This window comes from Schistocerca gregaria, chromosome 7, assembly GCF_023897955.1.
Source record: "Schistocerca gregaria isolate iqSchGreg1 chromosome 7, iqSchGreg1.2, whole genome shotgun sequence".
Classification (NCBI taxonomy): domain Eukaryota; kingdom Metazoa; phylum Arthropoda; class Insecta; order Orthoptera; family Acrididae; genus Schistocerca; species Schistocerca gregaria.
The window spans coordinates 148,242,866-148,258,806 of NC_064926.1; the positions used below are offsets into that span (position 1 = coordinate 148,242,866).

General features: G+C 46.0%; 1 protein-coding gene across 1 annotated transcript in view; it reads left to right on the forward strand.

The window, feature by feature from the left end:
- The window catches only part of LOC126281320 (protein Fe65 homolog), an 821,707-nt gene that overhangs the window by 319,798 nt on the left and 485,968 nt on the right, over positions 1 to 15,941 (forward strand). The window contains exon 2 of the mRNA XM_049980168.1: positions 3,831 to 4,002. Coding sequence (XP_049836125.1) covers positions 3,846 to 4,002 — 157 coding nt within the window. The 5' untranslated portion in view covers positions 3,831 to 3,845. The remainder of the gene's footprint in view (positions 1 to 3,830; positions 4,003 to 15,941) is intronic.

The following is a 15,941-nucleotide window of genomic DNA, read 5'->3' on the forward strand; positions in this document are numbered from 1 at the left end:
CAGAATCTGGAAGTACCATTATTAAATTAAAAACAAATCAGTTTTTCTGTTTTTATTCTTCCCACTGAGTTTAATACGTTGTACGTATTTAACGAAGCCAGAACAATACAGTAAGTCTGTCAGCAACAGATTTAAACATCTCAGTAATTATCTTAAGTCGGAATTAATTTTTTTCGTTTGTTATTCAGCAATGGAGTAAGATACATATGAATGTCTGTGTATTATTTATTTTAAAAGAAATGCAGTCCACATCCGCGATCACACTTAGATTTACTTTTAAATGTCTTATAAAAAGGCCAAGGAAACGTACCGAAGGCGGAAATCGGGCGCTGCCATGATAATTGGCTTGTGTGGAAAAGTGTTCTCGCACCAGCCCCTAGTTACTTAGTAAATGGCATTGCAAAGCATGCAGGAGAAACATGGAAGCCTCCGGCTAAAACTGATGATGCGTGGAGAAGCCTGGAGGAGCGATTTACACAGCAGTAGAGTCAAATGGCTGATGATGATGATGATGATTATACCAACCTTGTAAAGTGGCCCCCAGGAACCGAACCCTAGATCCGCAACTGCAATGATACAGACAGTACCATGCGCTACATTCTGTACGATGGCTTGAATAGATGTGGATATAGAGGGTGGCCAAAACACACAGAAGCGCACAGAAACAGTTATAGGCATGCGTATTTAAATACAGAGATACATAAACTAGAGATGGGTCGTTCGCGAACTAACGGGTCCAAGTAAATAGTTCACCAAGGTGAACGAAAGGAGAGAGTAACGTATTCTAAGGAACGTTGTTTCATAGTTCACTTGGGTCGCGGCTTTCTACTTATAGTTCCCGGGAAGGGAAAACGATCGGTCTCGTTTCCGCAACGGCACGTCGGCCGGTCTCGTTCCGTCTTCGGTCCTGCTCCAGTCTGTCCCGGCCTCGTTCGGCCGTACTCGTGCTTCTTCGCGAGGCCATTGGTCGCAGTTCCACTGCCGACTGCTCCTAGTTAGTTCAGCATCGAGTTGTTGCTCGTTTCCTTCGCTGCGCACGCCCGTTCTAGATCTGTTTCAGACCTTTTTTGATCTCTGGACCGCTGGTTCTTTTCGTATTCTATTCAGCGTCCACACTACATTGATAAACAGCAGAAGACATACTTATAAAAAGCCAAGCTTTTTTTTATTACACATGGAAAGGAAGTCGGCACGGCACGGCACACACGACTGACCGTTTTCCGTCTTTTTTTGAATCAAGGTAAAACAGCATGTTCATTTGTTATGGAAGACAGAACGACTTACAACCGAAAGAAGCCCGCGCTCCGCAGTAGTGTGTCTTTTCTCACATTTTATACGGAGAATAAGATAACTTCAACAATATTATTTCAATGGTACAGGGTGGCGCACGAAAAATCTGCCCCGAGTACTAAACTGCTCATTGTCGCCCACAAATCGTCATCCGTTGTTTCGAAGTTGTTGTTAGCATTGGCTTAGCTTATTTGTTATTTCTTTACTACCTAATTATTACATGTTTATCAATTCTGCTCGTAGCGGTCAACAAATCACGCGTAATTGACGAGCAGTCTGTGCTCGAAGCCAGCTTTTCGTGCGGCAGCTTATATTGTTTCAGTGCGACCAGCCACATAACGCTACAGTTGGCTAAACGAGAGGTTTTGCAGAATCACAAAAATTACTTCTACAAGTGTGTGAGAATTCTGTAATGAATAAAAACTCTGTACTCCAGGGGCGAGGCAAGTGCCCCCTCTTGGAGCCTTCCATCTCCAGTCACCTACGCTACTAATTTTCAATTTTTCATAAGAACCATATACTATGCACAAATGGACGGTGAACGAGTAAAAATGAACGTTTCCAAAAAAAGTGCGATCACCAGTGAAGTAGTTCCCAAGGATGAACGAGTTTGCCCATCACTAATATAAACAGACAAGCGCTACAGTCTATGAAAGACAACAAGTGTCTGGCGGAGTTGTTAGATCGCTTACTGCTGCTACTATGGTAGGTTATCAAGATGTAAGTGAATTTGAACATGGTGTTATAGTCGGTGCACAAGCGATGGGACAGAGAATGTCCGATGTAGCGATGAACTGGGGATTTTCCCAATACGACCATTTCACGAGTGTACCGTGACTATCAGGAATCCGATAAAACATCAAATCTGTGACATCGCTGCGGCCTGAAAAAGATCCTACAAGAACGTGACCAACGACGAATGAAGGGATTCATTCAGCCTGACAGAAGTGCATCCCTTCCCACAAATTGCAGTACATTTTGGTGCTGGGCCATCAACAGGAGTCAGTGTGCCAACCATTCAACGAAACATCATCGATATGGGCTATCGGAGCCAAAGGTCTACTCGTGTAGCCGACTGCACTATACAAAGCTTTACGTCTCCCCTGGTCCCGTCAACACCGACATTGGACTGTTGATGACTGTAAACAAGTTGCATGGTCGGACGAGTCTCCTTTCAAATTGAATCGAGTGGATGGACGAGTACGGGTATGGAGACAACCTCATGAGCTGGCTGGAGTGGCCGAGCGGTTCTAGGCGCTCCAGTCTGGAACCGCGCGACCGCTCGGGCATGGATGTGTGTGATGTTCTAGGGGATTGATGACCTCAGAAGTTAACTCCCATAGTGCTCAGAGCCATTTGAGCCAACCTCATCAATCTATGGACCCTGCGTGTCAGCAGAGAACTGTTGAAGCTGGTAGAAGCTCTGTAATGGTGTTGGGCGTGTGCAGTTGGAGTGATATGGTACCTGATACTTCTAGATACGACCCTGACTGGTGACACGTACATAAGCATCCTGTCTGATCACCTGCATCCATTCATGTCCGCTGTGCATTCCGACGGACTTGGCCAATTCCAGCAGGGCAATGCGACACCCCACACGTGCAGAATTGCTACAGAGTGGCTTCAAAACCCTCTTCTGATTTTAAACACCTCCTCTGGCCACTAAACTCCCTAGACATGAACATTATTGAGCATATTTGGGATGCCTCGCAACGTCCTATTCAGGAGAGATGTGCACCCCCTGGTACTTTTATGGACCTGCAGGATTCATGGTGTCAGTTCCCTCCAGCACTTCTTCAGACATTAGTCGACTGTATGCCACGTCGTGCTTTTTGTCTCTCGCCTGGAAGGCGGCGCTTGGGTCTGCTCCTGTAAACTGAAGGGTTGGCCGAATGTAGGAAGTGAGTAGGAGGAGGAAGAGGTGACATGCTTCGGTACTGCGTTTAACTGAACAGAACGTTTAATACAGAATATAGTCAATGGCATACGTAACTTTGCACTAAAGATGAGCAAGTAGGTGCGAAGTCGTACATCAATCAAACATCGGCTAGAAGGCAAATTCCGAAGAGGCTCGCCCACTATGAAATAGAAACAATGTTTCTTGGTCGTCTCATCTTGGTAGAATCTGGAGCGGCGCTCGTAGAGCTGCACAGCGCCGGCTAGAGGGCGCTGTCCCGGGGCCTTAGTGCCAACCTAGCAGAGCGCACCTACATTGTGGCATCGTAGTTATCGATATCAGTGTTGCGGCATGCTTGCGTGCTCACGGGGGCCCTACACGATATTGGGCAGGTGTACTAGTTTCTTTGCCTCCTCAGTGTAAAATTGGCCTGGGGAACACATCATGCACGTTAAGATAGGCAAACCAACATACATGATCCGCTTCCGCTCCAGGGGCTGTTGAGGTATGTCGTGTTGCCTACGTTTAGGTGCGTGAAACACTTTTCAGCGCCAGCTTTACTCTGCCCACGCTGTAAATTAAAGCTCCCGGCTCCACGTGCCTTGTACGCCGCTGCAGCGCAGTCTGCTGTTGTGTGTTGCAGGTGAGCCGTAGCGGGATGTTGTGCGGCGAGTTCTCGAGCCGAGCATCGCCCCTCAGCCTGAGTCTGCACCTGAGCCTGGCCGACACGCGCAGCCCCTACTTCACTCTGCTCGCCTTCTGCCAGGGCATGGCCGCCTTCACCGCCGCCCCCGACGACGACGACATCTTCCTCGGTGAGTACCCTCTTCAGTTACCTCACACTCCTTCCTGCGTACGAGTCCTCTGGTCATGAACACGGTGTCACGCTGCGAAATGGAGGACCGACGTTTCACCCACTGTTGCGAGTGTCTTCGTCTGGGTGTCCACACTACGGGCCATTGCTACACCACGAATATGACGTGCTACAGACGCGAAATTTGACCGACAGGAAGAAGATGCTGTGACACGCAAATGAGTAACTTTTCAGAGCATCCACACAACGTTGGCGCCGGTGGCCACACCTACAACTTGCTGACATGAGGAAAGTTTCCAACCGATTTCTCATACACAAACAGCAGTTGGCCGGCGTTGCCTGGTGAAACGTCGTTGTGATGCCTCGTGTAAGGAGCAGAAATGCGTACAACATGTTTCCGACTTTGATAAATGTCTGAATCGGTGGGTTCAGGAGGGTAATACGGAAAGTCGTGCTGGATCCCAGCGGCCTCGTACCACTAGCAGTCGAGATGACAGGCATCATATCCGCATGGCTGTAACGAATCGTGCAGCTACGTCTCGATCTCTGAGTCAACAGCTGGGGACGTTTGCAAGACAACAACCATCTACACGAACAGTTCGACGACGTTTGCAGCAGCATGGAGTATCAGCTCGGAGACCACGGCTGCGGTTACCCTTGACGTTGCATCGCAGACAGGAGCGCCTGCGATGATGTACTCAACGACGAACCTGGGTGCACGAATGGCAAAATTTCATTTTTTCGGATGAATCCAGGTTCTTTTTACAGCCTCATGATGGTCGCATCCGTGTTTTGCGACATCGAGGTGAACGCACATTGGAAGCGTGTATTCGTCATCGCCATATTGGCGTATCACCCGGCGAGATGGTATGGGGTGCACTGGTTACACGTCTCGGTCATCTCTTGTTCGCATTTACGGCACTTTGAACAGTGGACGTTACATTTCAGATATGTTACGACCCGTGGCTCTACCCTTAATTCGATCCCTACGATACTCTACATTCCAGCAGGATAATGCACGACTGCATGTTACAGGTCCTGTATGGGCCTTTTTGGACACAGAAAATGTTCGACTGCTGTCCTGGCCAGCAGATTCTCCAGATCTCCCACCAATTGAAAACGTCTGGTCAATGGTGGTCAAGCAACTGGCTCGTCACAATACGCCAGTCACCACTCTTTATGAACTGTGGTATCGTGTTAAAGCTGTCTGGGCAGCTGTACCTGTACCCGCCATCCAAGCTCTGTTTGACTCAATGCCCAGGTTATCAAAGCTGTTATTACGGCCAGAGGTGGTTGTTCTGCATACTGGTCTCGCAGAATATATGCACCCAAATTGCGCGAAAATGGAATTACATGTCAGTTGTAGTATAATATATTTGTCCAATGAATACCCGTTTATCATCTGCATTTCTTCTTGGTGTAGCAATTGTAATGGCCAGTAGTGTATATATCCACTGCCAAGCGCGTAGGTGCGCACTGTAGAGTAGTGATGTAGATGCATCCAGCTGTGGAACAAAGCCGCACCAACTTGGTCTCGCCGTTATATCTTTCCTGCTTGTAATGACCGCAGGTAGGATTTTTTCGTTGCATCCTCCTGTAATGTTGCTCTTGACCGGCACGAGCAAACAGATTACATCGAAGCGTTATCTCCGGTTTGTTTCATAGAAACGTATCTCCTGCTTTCCCCGTTTTGAGCACCTTGTTCGAGCTTTCGAACAGTTTAAAATTCAGGGTCTGCTAACATATTGATTTCCATGTCCGTCTTCGATGTATTCGCTGCACCCTTAATGAATATAGTTTTTAACACAAAATAATTCATCAGTCCACCAAACACTGCGAGTACGAGTTGCTTGTAACTTCGGTTTTCGCACAAAGCAACAGGTAGCTGTGACGAGTACGGGCGTACAGAATGCAACAGGTGTCTCGGACATGAATAACGAATTTCTCACGTTGCCTTCTGGTTCTTTGCAACGACCAAGCGGAACATTGCAAGAGGAGACCGTCTGGAGAGCAGTTGGCATTCAGTAGTAAGCTAATAATTTAATTTACAATATCTCTTTTAAAGTCCAGAAAAGAACCTTCAGGGAGATATATGTTGATTCAAAACCACGCCAGCACCTACATATTTGCTCAAAAACCTTCTATAAAGTGTAATATATGTCGTAGGGGATTTATTACTAATATTAAGAGACTATCTCTATTCCGTTCACTTGGTAGTGTCATTCGGGAGGAAGACAGTTCAAAGCCGCGTCCGGCCATTCTGATTTAGGATTTCTGTGATTTCCCTAAATCGCTTAAGGAAAATGCCAGGATGGTTCCTTGGACGGAGCACGGCCGCATTCCTTCTCCGTCCTTCCTACTCCGACCTTGTTCTCCGTCTTTAATGAACTACTTGTCGACGGGACGTTAAACACTAATCTCCTTCTCCTCCTCTTCCTCCTCTTCTTCCTGCTCTTCCTCTTTTCCATTCACATATGTTTGTTGTTGTTTAGCCGGTCTGGTGCAGCTCACCATGCTACTCTATCGTGTACAGGCCTTTTCAGCTCCGCATAACCATCGCGACGTACGCCAATATGAACCTTCTTGTAATACACCATAACCTTCTAATCGTAGTTGTCTGTTATACTGTACTCTTTCTTCAGCATCTTGATCTTGAAATATACTCTTAAGATTAGTCTGCTTTAAAACATCCATTGCGTACCTATACAGAGCTTAAGCCAGGCGGTTTGAGCCCCCATGTCACGGATAGCACGGCCCCTCCCACCAGAGGTTTGAGTCGTCCCTCGGACGTGGATGCGTGTGTTGTTCTTAGCATAAGTTAGTTTAGGTAATGTGTAAGTCTAGGGACCGATGACCTCAGCTGTTTGGTCCCTTAGGAATTCACACACAACTGAACATCTCAACAGAGCTTAACCGATAGTTGACATTTATGGATGGTAGAAAAGGCACATCTCTATATTTTAAAATCATTTTCGTTCGGTTATAGCCTTTCGGGCTCTGGAATTCCCTTGTGAGGCACATGACATTCAGGCGCCTAATTTCTCATCGGCGCTAAGCCACTGATTGTGTTACGCAACTTCGTGATAATGTGGTGTGGCCGGCCGGTGTGGCCGAGTGGTTCTAGGCGCTTCAGTCTGGAACTACGCGACCACTACGGCCGCAAGTTCGAATCCTTCCTCGGGCGTGGATGTGTGCGATGTCCTTAGGTTAGTTAGGTTTAAGTAGTTCTAAGTCTAGGGGACTGGTGACCGCAGATGTTAAGTCCCATTGTGCTCAGAGCCATTTGAACCATTTTTCAATGTGGTGTGACTTACGGCGGGTGGTTGGGCGATGCGCCGTGATAAACAGTAGTGTGGAACGGGACTCTCCATCCAGTAGCGTTGTAGATGGTTTGGCTTCAGAGGGATTTCCATGGAAGAAATAAATGAGTTCTGCGTCTCACCTTCCTCCCTACTATCAGATTAGAACGACCCCACCTACTGATCCATTGATCTCTGGGCCGTGATGGCGCCGGGTTCTTCTTCAGCTACTGCAGAAATTTCGATTTCTGGAGAGACTACAGACCAATGGCAGACTGCTAAAAGAAAAGCACATTTAGTCTTGTAAACACATTGAGATGACAGGCAGTCTCGATACATATAGATGGTGAAACTTCCTGGCAGATTAAAACTGTGTGCCCGACCGAGACTCGAACTCGGGACCTTTGCCTTTCGCGGGCAAGTGCTCTACCAACTGAGCTACCGAAGCACGACTCACGGCCGGTACTCACAGCTTTACTTCTGCCAGTATCCGTCTCCTACCTTCCATTCTGGAAACATCCCCGAGGCTGTGTCTCCACAGTATCCTTTCTTTCAGGAGTGCTAGTTCTGCATGTTTCGCAGAAGAGCTTCTGTAAAGTTTGGAAGGTAGGAGACGGATACTGGCAGAAGTAAAGCTGTGAGTACCGGGCGTGAGTCGTGCTTCGGTAGCTCAGTCGGTAGAGCACTTGCCCGCGAAAGGCAAAGGTCCCGAGTTCGAGTCTCGGTCGGGCACACAGGTTTAATCTGCCAGGAAGTTTCATATCAGCGCACACTCCGCTGCAGAGTGAAAATCTCATTCTGGAAGCATATAGATGGTAACTAGCCAGTTCACATTTTCGGACTGCGCAGGCGATCCGCGGGCTTGCTGTTGTTTAGCTCACAAGTACAGGGAGAGACATACAACAGAATGTAAACAGGGATATCTACACCAGTTCTTAGAGTTTGGATGCAGCATAATAAAAAGCGAGCTCCAGGATTCGAATAACACATTAAGGTAAAGAGCCGTGAGTTGAAACATGTTGGGAGCACACGGACAGAGGCAGCACGGCAAGGATTACCGAGTTAACATTGATAAAACTGCGAAGCTGATCTCTCGCAGTCTAAATCGAATGTTTGCATCTTCAACACGGTTGGCTTTGCTAGGGGCGTTCTACGACGAATGATTTGAGCGTAACTGTCCACAGTTGCTTCCAAGGCGGTGGAAATCAACACATGGTGGTTACGGCCGCGCGATTGCTGGTCGTGAAGTAAAGCTTGCCAAGTAGTGCCACGAACTAAGAGCGACACGGCGTCTCTCAGCACTTTTGTAACGTCAGATGCACGCACACTGCGTGCTTCCTCCGAGAGCAAACGATCCTTGCTGCCACCATGCCAAATGCTCACGGTTACTTAAGCTGTCGGCACATGGACCGTCCCGAGTTCACCGTGTTGCTGAACGCTCAGAAACAATGCAACTTGTGCATACGGTACGGTGGCATACGCGATCATAGCGCGCTCCAGCGTCAGTTGCCGGCTGTATCTGGCTCACAAGTCATGAAATAGGCGGGCATAAAATTACTACGTACCTTTAATAAATACATGATCAAACCTATCGTTAACATCGATATGCAGCAGGATTTTAGAACATATATTGTGTTCGAACATCATGAATTACATCGAAGAAAACGGTTTACTGACACACAGTCAACATGTGTTTAGAAAACATGGTTCCTGTGAAACAAAACCAGCTGCTTATTCACATGAAGTTTTGAGAGCTATTAACAAGGGATTCCGGATCGATTCCTTACTTCTGGATTTCCGGAAGGCCTTTGACACTGTACCACACAAGCGGCTCGTAGTGAAATTGCGTGCTTATGGAATATCGTCTCAGGTATGTGACTGGATTTGTGTTTTCTCTTCAGAGAGTTCACAGTTCGTAGTAATTGCCGGAAAGTAATCGAGTAAAACAGAAATGGTTTCAGGTGTTTCCCAAGGTACTGTTATAGGCCCTTTGCTGTTCCTTTTCTATATTAACGATTTTGGAGTCAATCTGAGCATCCGTCTTCGGTTGTTTGCAGATGACGCTGTCGTTTATCGACTAATAATGTCAATATAAAACCAAAACAAACTGCAAAACGATTTAGAAAAATAATCTGAATGGTGCGAAAAGTGGCAGTTGACCCTATAAAACGAAAAGTAGGATGAGTGCTAAAAGGAACTCGTTAAACTTGGGTTACACGATAAATCAGTCTAATCTGAAAGCCGTAAATTCAACTAAATACCTAGGTATTACAGTTACGAACAACTTAAATTGGAAGGAACACATAGAAAATGTTGTGGGGAAAGCTAACCAAAGACTACACTTAGAAAATATAACCGATCTACTAAGGAGACAGCCTACACTACACTTGTCCGTCCTCTTTTAGAATACTGATGCGCGGTGTGGGATCCTTACCAGATAGGACTGACGGAGTACATTGAAAGAGTTCAAAGAAAGGCAGCACTTTTTGTATTATCGCGAAATATGGGAGGGAGTGTCACAGAAATGATACAGGATTTGGGCTGGAAATCATTAAAAGAAAGGCGTTTTTCGTTGCGACGAAATCTTCTCACGAAATTCCAATCACTAACTTCCTCCTCGGAATACGACAATATTTTGTTGACACAGACCTACATAGGGAGGAACGATCACCACGATAAAATAAGGGAAATCAGAGCTGTTACGGAAAGATATGGGTGTTCATTCTTTCCGCGCGCTATACGAGATTGGAATAATAGAGAATTGTGTAGGTGGTTCGATGAATCCTCTGCCAGGCACTTAAATGTGATTCGCAGAGTACCCATGTAGATGTAGATGATGTAAGGTAAAAAGGGAAGTACCATGTCCGGTAGATTAAAAACAAAGCGATAAAAATTCACAATAGTTCTCCATATAAGATAAAAATTATTTCATCGTTCACACTTTTTAGTAAAACCCTAAGGTCATTCTTAATTATCACTGTTCTTCTTCAGTAGCAGAATATTTATAACATGTGAAATACAAAACTTGAAAGAAGGAACTGCAGAGATCTTATTGTGTTCTGGATAATATCAATCGTGCACTCACTCCTCAGAAAGAGCTCACATATACAGGATTAATCACCTAAAATTTGGGGAAATGGAAAGTTCTGTTGGTGTGCCGTTTTCACATAATGAACTGGTAGTCAGGAGGTCGTATCGTTAATCAACGGTTTGTGATAATACTTGGAATGTGTGTTTTTTGTGTAAACATAAACCTTTTAAATGGTACAGTGCCTGTTGACATTAACAGACTAAAAGTAGGCTAAATTAGAATGTCAGTGTGTTTGTTGCAGGATTCCAGTGCGCATCGTTTGTGAGATATGGTATTTTGAAAAATTCGCATACCGACATTTGAACGATACCTGCGGTAGCACACACTAAAGAACAGCCCAAATGCGTACACTAGTTAAGTGGATCCTGATCAGTACCGAGGCGAGTGACCACCAGAAGTTGCGTTCAAAATAACCACCGGCAGCGGCAGTATAGGCTTCCAGTTTGGTCTGGAACGACTGCTGCACGCGTGCTAGCATTTCAGTGGAGATGTTCGAGCAGGCTCCAGTAATACGTTGTTGCATATCATCAGATGTAGTTGGAGTGTCCTTGTAAACAGCGTCTTTCAGCTTTCCCCGAAGAAAAAAAAAGACTACGGGCATCAAATCTGGGTTTATTTATTTATTCGTATGGCTAGGGCCCCCCCGTCGGGCAGACCGTTCGCCGGGTGCCGGTCTTTCAATTTGACGCCACTTCGGCGACCTGCACTCGATGAGGATGATAGGATGACGATGACATCAAAACGCCCAGTCCCTTGGCGGAGAAAATTCCCCGACCCAGCCCGGAATCGAACGCGGGCCCAGAGGATTGACAGTCAATCACGCTGACCATTCTGCTATCGCGGGCGGACATCGAATCTGGGTAACAGGCTGGCTAAGGTCCAGGTCCTCTTCGTCCACTCCAGCGATTTGGAAATAATTCATGAAGAGGTGCTGTAGTACTTCGTGCACTTTGGGCTGGACAGCTATCATGCTTGTATCACAGTTCCCTCCTAGTCTGCAGAGGAACGTCTTCTAGCAACTGTGGAAGATGATCTATTAGGAGACTGCGATACCTGTGCGCGTTCAGAGTTCCGTCTATGAAAAACGGGCTTATGAGCTGATGGTTCACTATTCTACATCTACGTTTACATTCCATGGACGCAGACGTCCCATCTGACCAAGCCAACATGGACCGTCAACGGACCAATAGCGCGGTTTACCTGGCCACGATTGAAAAATGTGGCTTCATCACGAAACGAGATACATTCCCATGCAGAGAATGTAACACGATTCTCATAACCTTCTGCTCAGCTCTTCATGGAAGGAGATGTGATAGGGATGGAACGTGTGTCGAAGGAGAATGCGTAGGTCACTTGCCTCACTCATGCCACTTCTTCGTGTGATTGCGCGGGAGGACCTAACGGTCCGAATCAACTGCAGCAGTAGCAAGAAAATTAATTTCTCCCTGTTCTGTCGTCACTTGTTTCTTTCTCTTACGTTGTCTACTTTTACTCTACCACTTTCACATAATTGAAGAGGTGATAAATAACTGCCGAGATAGTTGACATACAGGGTGTTACAAAAGGCACGGCCAAACTTTCAGGAAACATTCCTCACACACAAAGAAAGAAAATATGTTATGTGGACATGTGTCCGGAAACGCTTACTTTCCATGTTAGAGCTCATTTTATTACTTCTCTTCAAATAACATTAATCATGCAATGGAAACACACAACAACAGAACGTACCAGCGTGACTTCAAACACTTTGTTACAGGAAATGTTCAAAATGTCCTCCGTTAGCGAGGATACATGCATCCACCCTCCGTCGCATGGAATCCCTGATGCGCTGATGCAGCCCTGGCGAATGGCGCATTGTATTACAGCCGTCCAGAATACGAGCACGAAGAGTCTCTACATTTGGTACTGGGGTTGTGTAGGCAAGAGCCTTCAAATGCCCCCATAAATGAAAGTCAAGAGGGTTGAGGTCAGGAGAGCGTGGAGGCCATGGAATTGGTCCGCCTCTACCAATCTGTTGGTCACCGAATCTGTTGTTGAGAAGTGTACGAACACTTCGACTGAAATGTGCAGGAGCTCCATCGTGCATGAACTACATGTTGTGTCGTACTTGTAAAGGCACATGTTCTAGCAGCACAGGTAGAGTATCCCGTATGAAATCATGGCGGTGAATCGAGGAAGTACAGTACATACTGACGAAACTAAAATGAGCTCCAAAATGGAAATTGATCGTTTCCGGACACATGTTCACATAACATCTTTTCTTTATTTGTGTGTGAGGAATGATTCCTGAAAGTTTGGCCGTACCTTTTTGTAACACCCTGTATATTGGGATATTTAGCCGCATACAACGTACAAGAACGAACTGCAATCTTCCCACGCTCTCCATGCTCCACACACCATGGACCATGAGCATGTCGACTTGTTCTGCGTTGGTAAATCCCATCGACCATTCACGATCTACTGCTCTGATGGAACACAGAGGCACACTGTAAACAAACATGACATCATAACTAACAACTACCTATGGTTAATGGCACAAGCCAGTATCGGTGTGGAAACTTTGCACAACACGATATCTCGTAAGCGACTCGTACTAGACTCCTGCAACAATCGCCACTCAGATTCTAATTTACCCTGCGTTTAGTTTGTTAATGTGAGTAGGCATTGTTGCATTCAAAAAATGTATGTTTGCACAAAAAAATAAACTTTCTAATTATTACTGCAATATTTTTATTGGCTAACAATACGAGCTCCTTACTACAATCCCTTCTGTGAAAACCACACATCAATAGCAACTTACCACTCGCTAAAAGGCACATAAAATCCCTAGAAAACTAAGTTTGTCGTTTTCTGAGCAACGGCCGAGTATCTACGCATAAGCCGAGACAGCTCTCCGCTTATTTTCACCCCTCTTCCACTGAGCGAAGATTCTGCGAAATCGGGTTATGGCATTCGCCGTGTTCTCCTCGTCAGACAGAGAGGACATCAGCGCCGCCACAAAGTATTCTCCGTCGGTCTCTGCGCGGAATGCTTGATGCAACCGCCTTCTTACTTGCCACACCACTACACCGACAGAGTGGTGCGTTTGTGAGGCACTTACAAGGGAACCTCCCCATCGCACCCCCCTCAGATTTAGTTATAAGTTGTCACAGTGGATAGGCCTTGAAAAACTGAACACAGATCAATCGAGATAACAGGAACTATGAAAAAAATAAGCAAAATATACAAACTGGGTAGTCCATTGGCAAGATAGGCAACATCAAGGATAACGTGAGCTGAAGAGCGCCGTGGTCCCGTGGGTAGCGTGAGCAGAAGCGGAACGAGAGGTCCTTGGTTCAAGTCTTCCCTAGAGTGAGAAGTTTACTTTCTTTATTTTCGCAAAGTTATGATGTCCGCTCATTTATTGACGTCTCTGTTCACTGTAATAAGTTTAGTGTCTGTGTTTTGCGACCGCACCGCAAAACGGTAACAGATAGGCAACATTAAGGGTAACGTGAGCTGAAGAGTGCCGTGGTCCCGTGGGTAGCGTGAGCAGAAGCGGAACTTGTACACTTGGCGAATGGGTAAAAAGATTCTTCTACCTTGCCCGATTTAAGTTTTCATGTGGATGTGGTAATCACTCCAAAAAAGTGAATAAAAAAATTAAACTTTTCACTCGAGGGAAGACTGGAACCAAGGACCTGTCGTTCCGCAGCTGCGCACGCTAACCGCGGGACCACGGCGCTCATCAGTTCACGTTAGCCCTGATGTTGCCTACCTTGCGCATGCACTACTCAGTTTGTATATTTCGCTTATTTTTTTTCATAGTTCCACACAACTTCTTCCTGATATCTCGATTTATCTGTGTTCAATTTTTCAAGGCCTGTCCACTGTGCCAACTTATAACTAAATCTGAGGGGGGGGGGGGGGGGGGTGCGATGGGGAGGTTCCCTTGTTAGTAATTGCGTGGTCTCTTACGAACAGCAAAGTGAGTTTTGTCTCGAGTGATACAGCCTACCTGTGCCTCGCGGAGGAGGGTCGCTCATAGCGTTTGGTGCGCCGTGTGCTGCCAGGTAATTGTGCGGTCGCGTATTCTACGGGCAGAGACAATGGCGGCAGCTTGTGCAGTAATTGCGCGAGCAGCCAATCACTCAGCGAACGCACAATGCGCTGTAAGAGCGCCAGATGCTTGCCAGCGTCTTCTCTGTCACAGAAGGAGCATAGCATGCACTCACCTCCCCGTCTCAACACTTATAACACGTACAAATACCAATACGGCCAGTAACCTTCTCAGGTTTGTGCTTTCCTCTTCATGTTTTCGTATCTCCAGTGGTTGCGCTACAATTTTCTTGCTTTTCCTTCCCAAAATTATTCGTCCTAACATACGTGTTAAAAAAAATGTTTCTGAATAAATATAGTGATGTTGGATTTGACTGAGGTTAAGGCCACACATTGGGCAGCGATTTTGTAGTGATAGAATTTGCTCAAGTTAACGTTTAAATTATGTATATATATAAAATAATTGTTCTTGCGTAGAGTATTTGCAAATTAGTAATAAATGAAGGGCCTAGGTGCGCCAGGCACGAGAACATAATTACGAGGGATAGTCGTAAAGTTTCAATCGTCATCACAGAAATAGTAAAGAGGAGAACACGGCAAGTGCCATAACCTGATCTCCCAGAAACCTGGCTCAATGGAAGGGGAGTCAAAATAACCTAATGCGTGTCTCAGCTTATCCATAGATACTAGACCGTGTCTGAGAAAAAGATGGTCAAAAATTTCGAAGTGAGTGAGATGCCTTTTAACTGGGGATAATATCAGACGATATGTTGGCACAGTGACTAGTGTTGCAGTCTCTCACTTTTGCGCCTCGTGTTCGAAACCCGATTATTGTATTTTTTTATTCATGTGAAAAGAATATTGCTTATCTAGCTGTAAAATCACAACTAGGTTTCACGATAAGTGCCGTACGTTTGTTACACAGGGTGTTACAAAAAAGGTACGGCCAAACTGTCAGGAAATATTCCTCACACACAAATAAAGAAAAGATGTTATGTGGACATGTGTCCGGAAACGCTTAGTTTCGTCAGTATGTACTGTACTTCCTCGATTCACCGCCAGTTGGCCCAATTGAAGGAAGATAATATTGAACAAGTGCCTTTACAAGTACGACACAACATGTAGTTCATGCACGATGGAGCTCCTGCACATTTCAGTCGAAGTGTTTGTACTCTTCTCAACAACAGATTCGATGACCGATGGATTGGTAGAGGCGGACCAATTCCATGGCCTCCACGCTCTCCTGACCTCAACCCTCTTGACTTTCATGTATGGGGGCATTTGAAAGCTCTTGTCTACGCAACCCCGGTACCAAATGTAGAGACTATTCGTGCTCCTATTGTGGACGGCTGTGATACAATACGCCATTCTTCAGGGCTGCATCAACGCGTCAGGGATTCCATGCGACGGAGGGTGGATGCATGTATCCTCGCTAACGGAGGACATTTTGAACATTTCCTGTAACAAAGTGTTTGAAGTCACGCTGGTACGTCTCCTTGCTGTGTGTTTCCA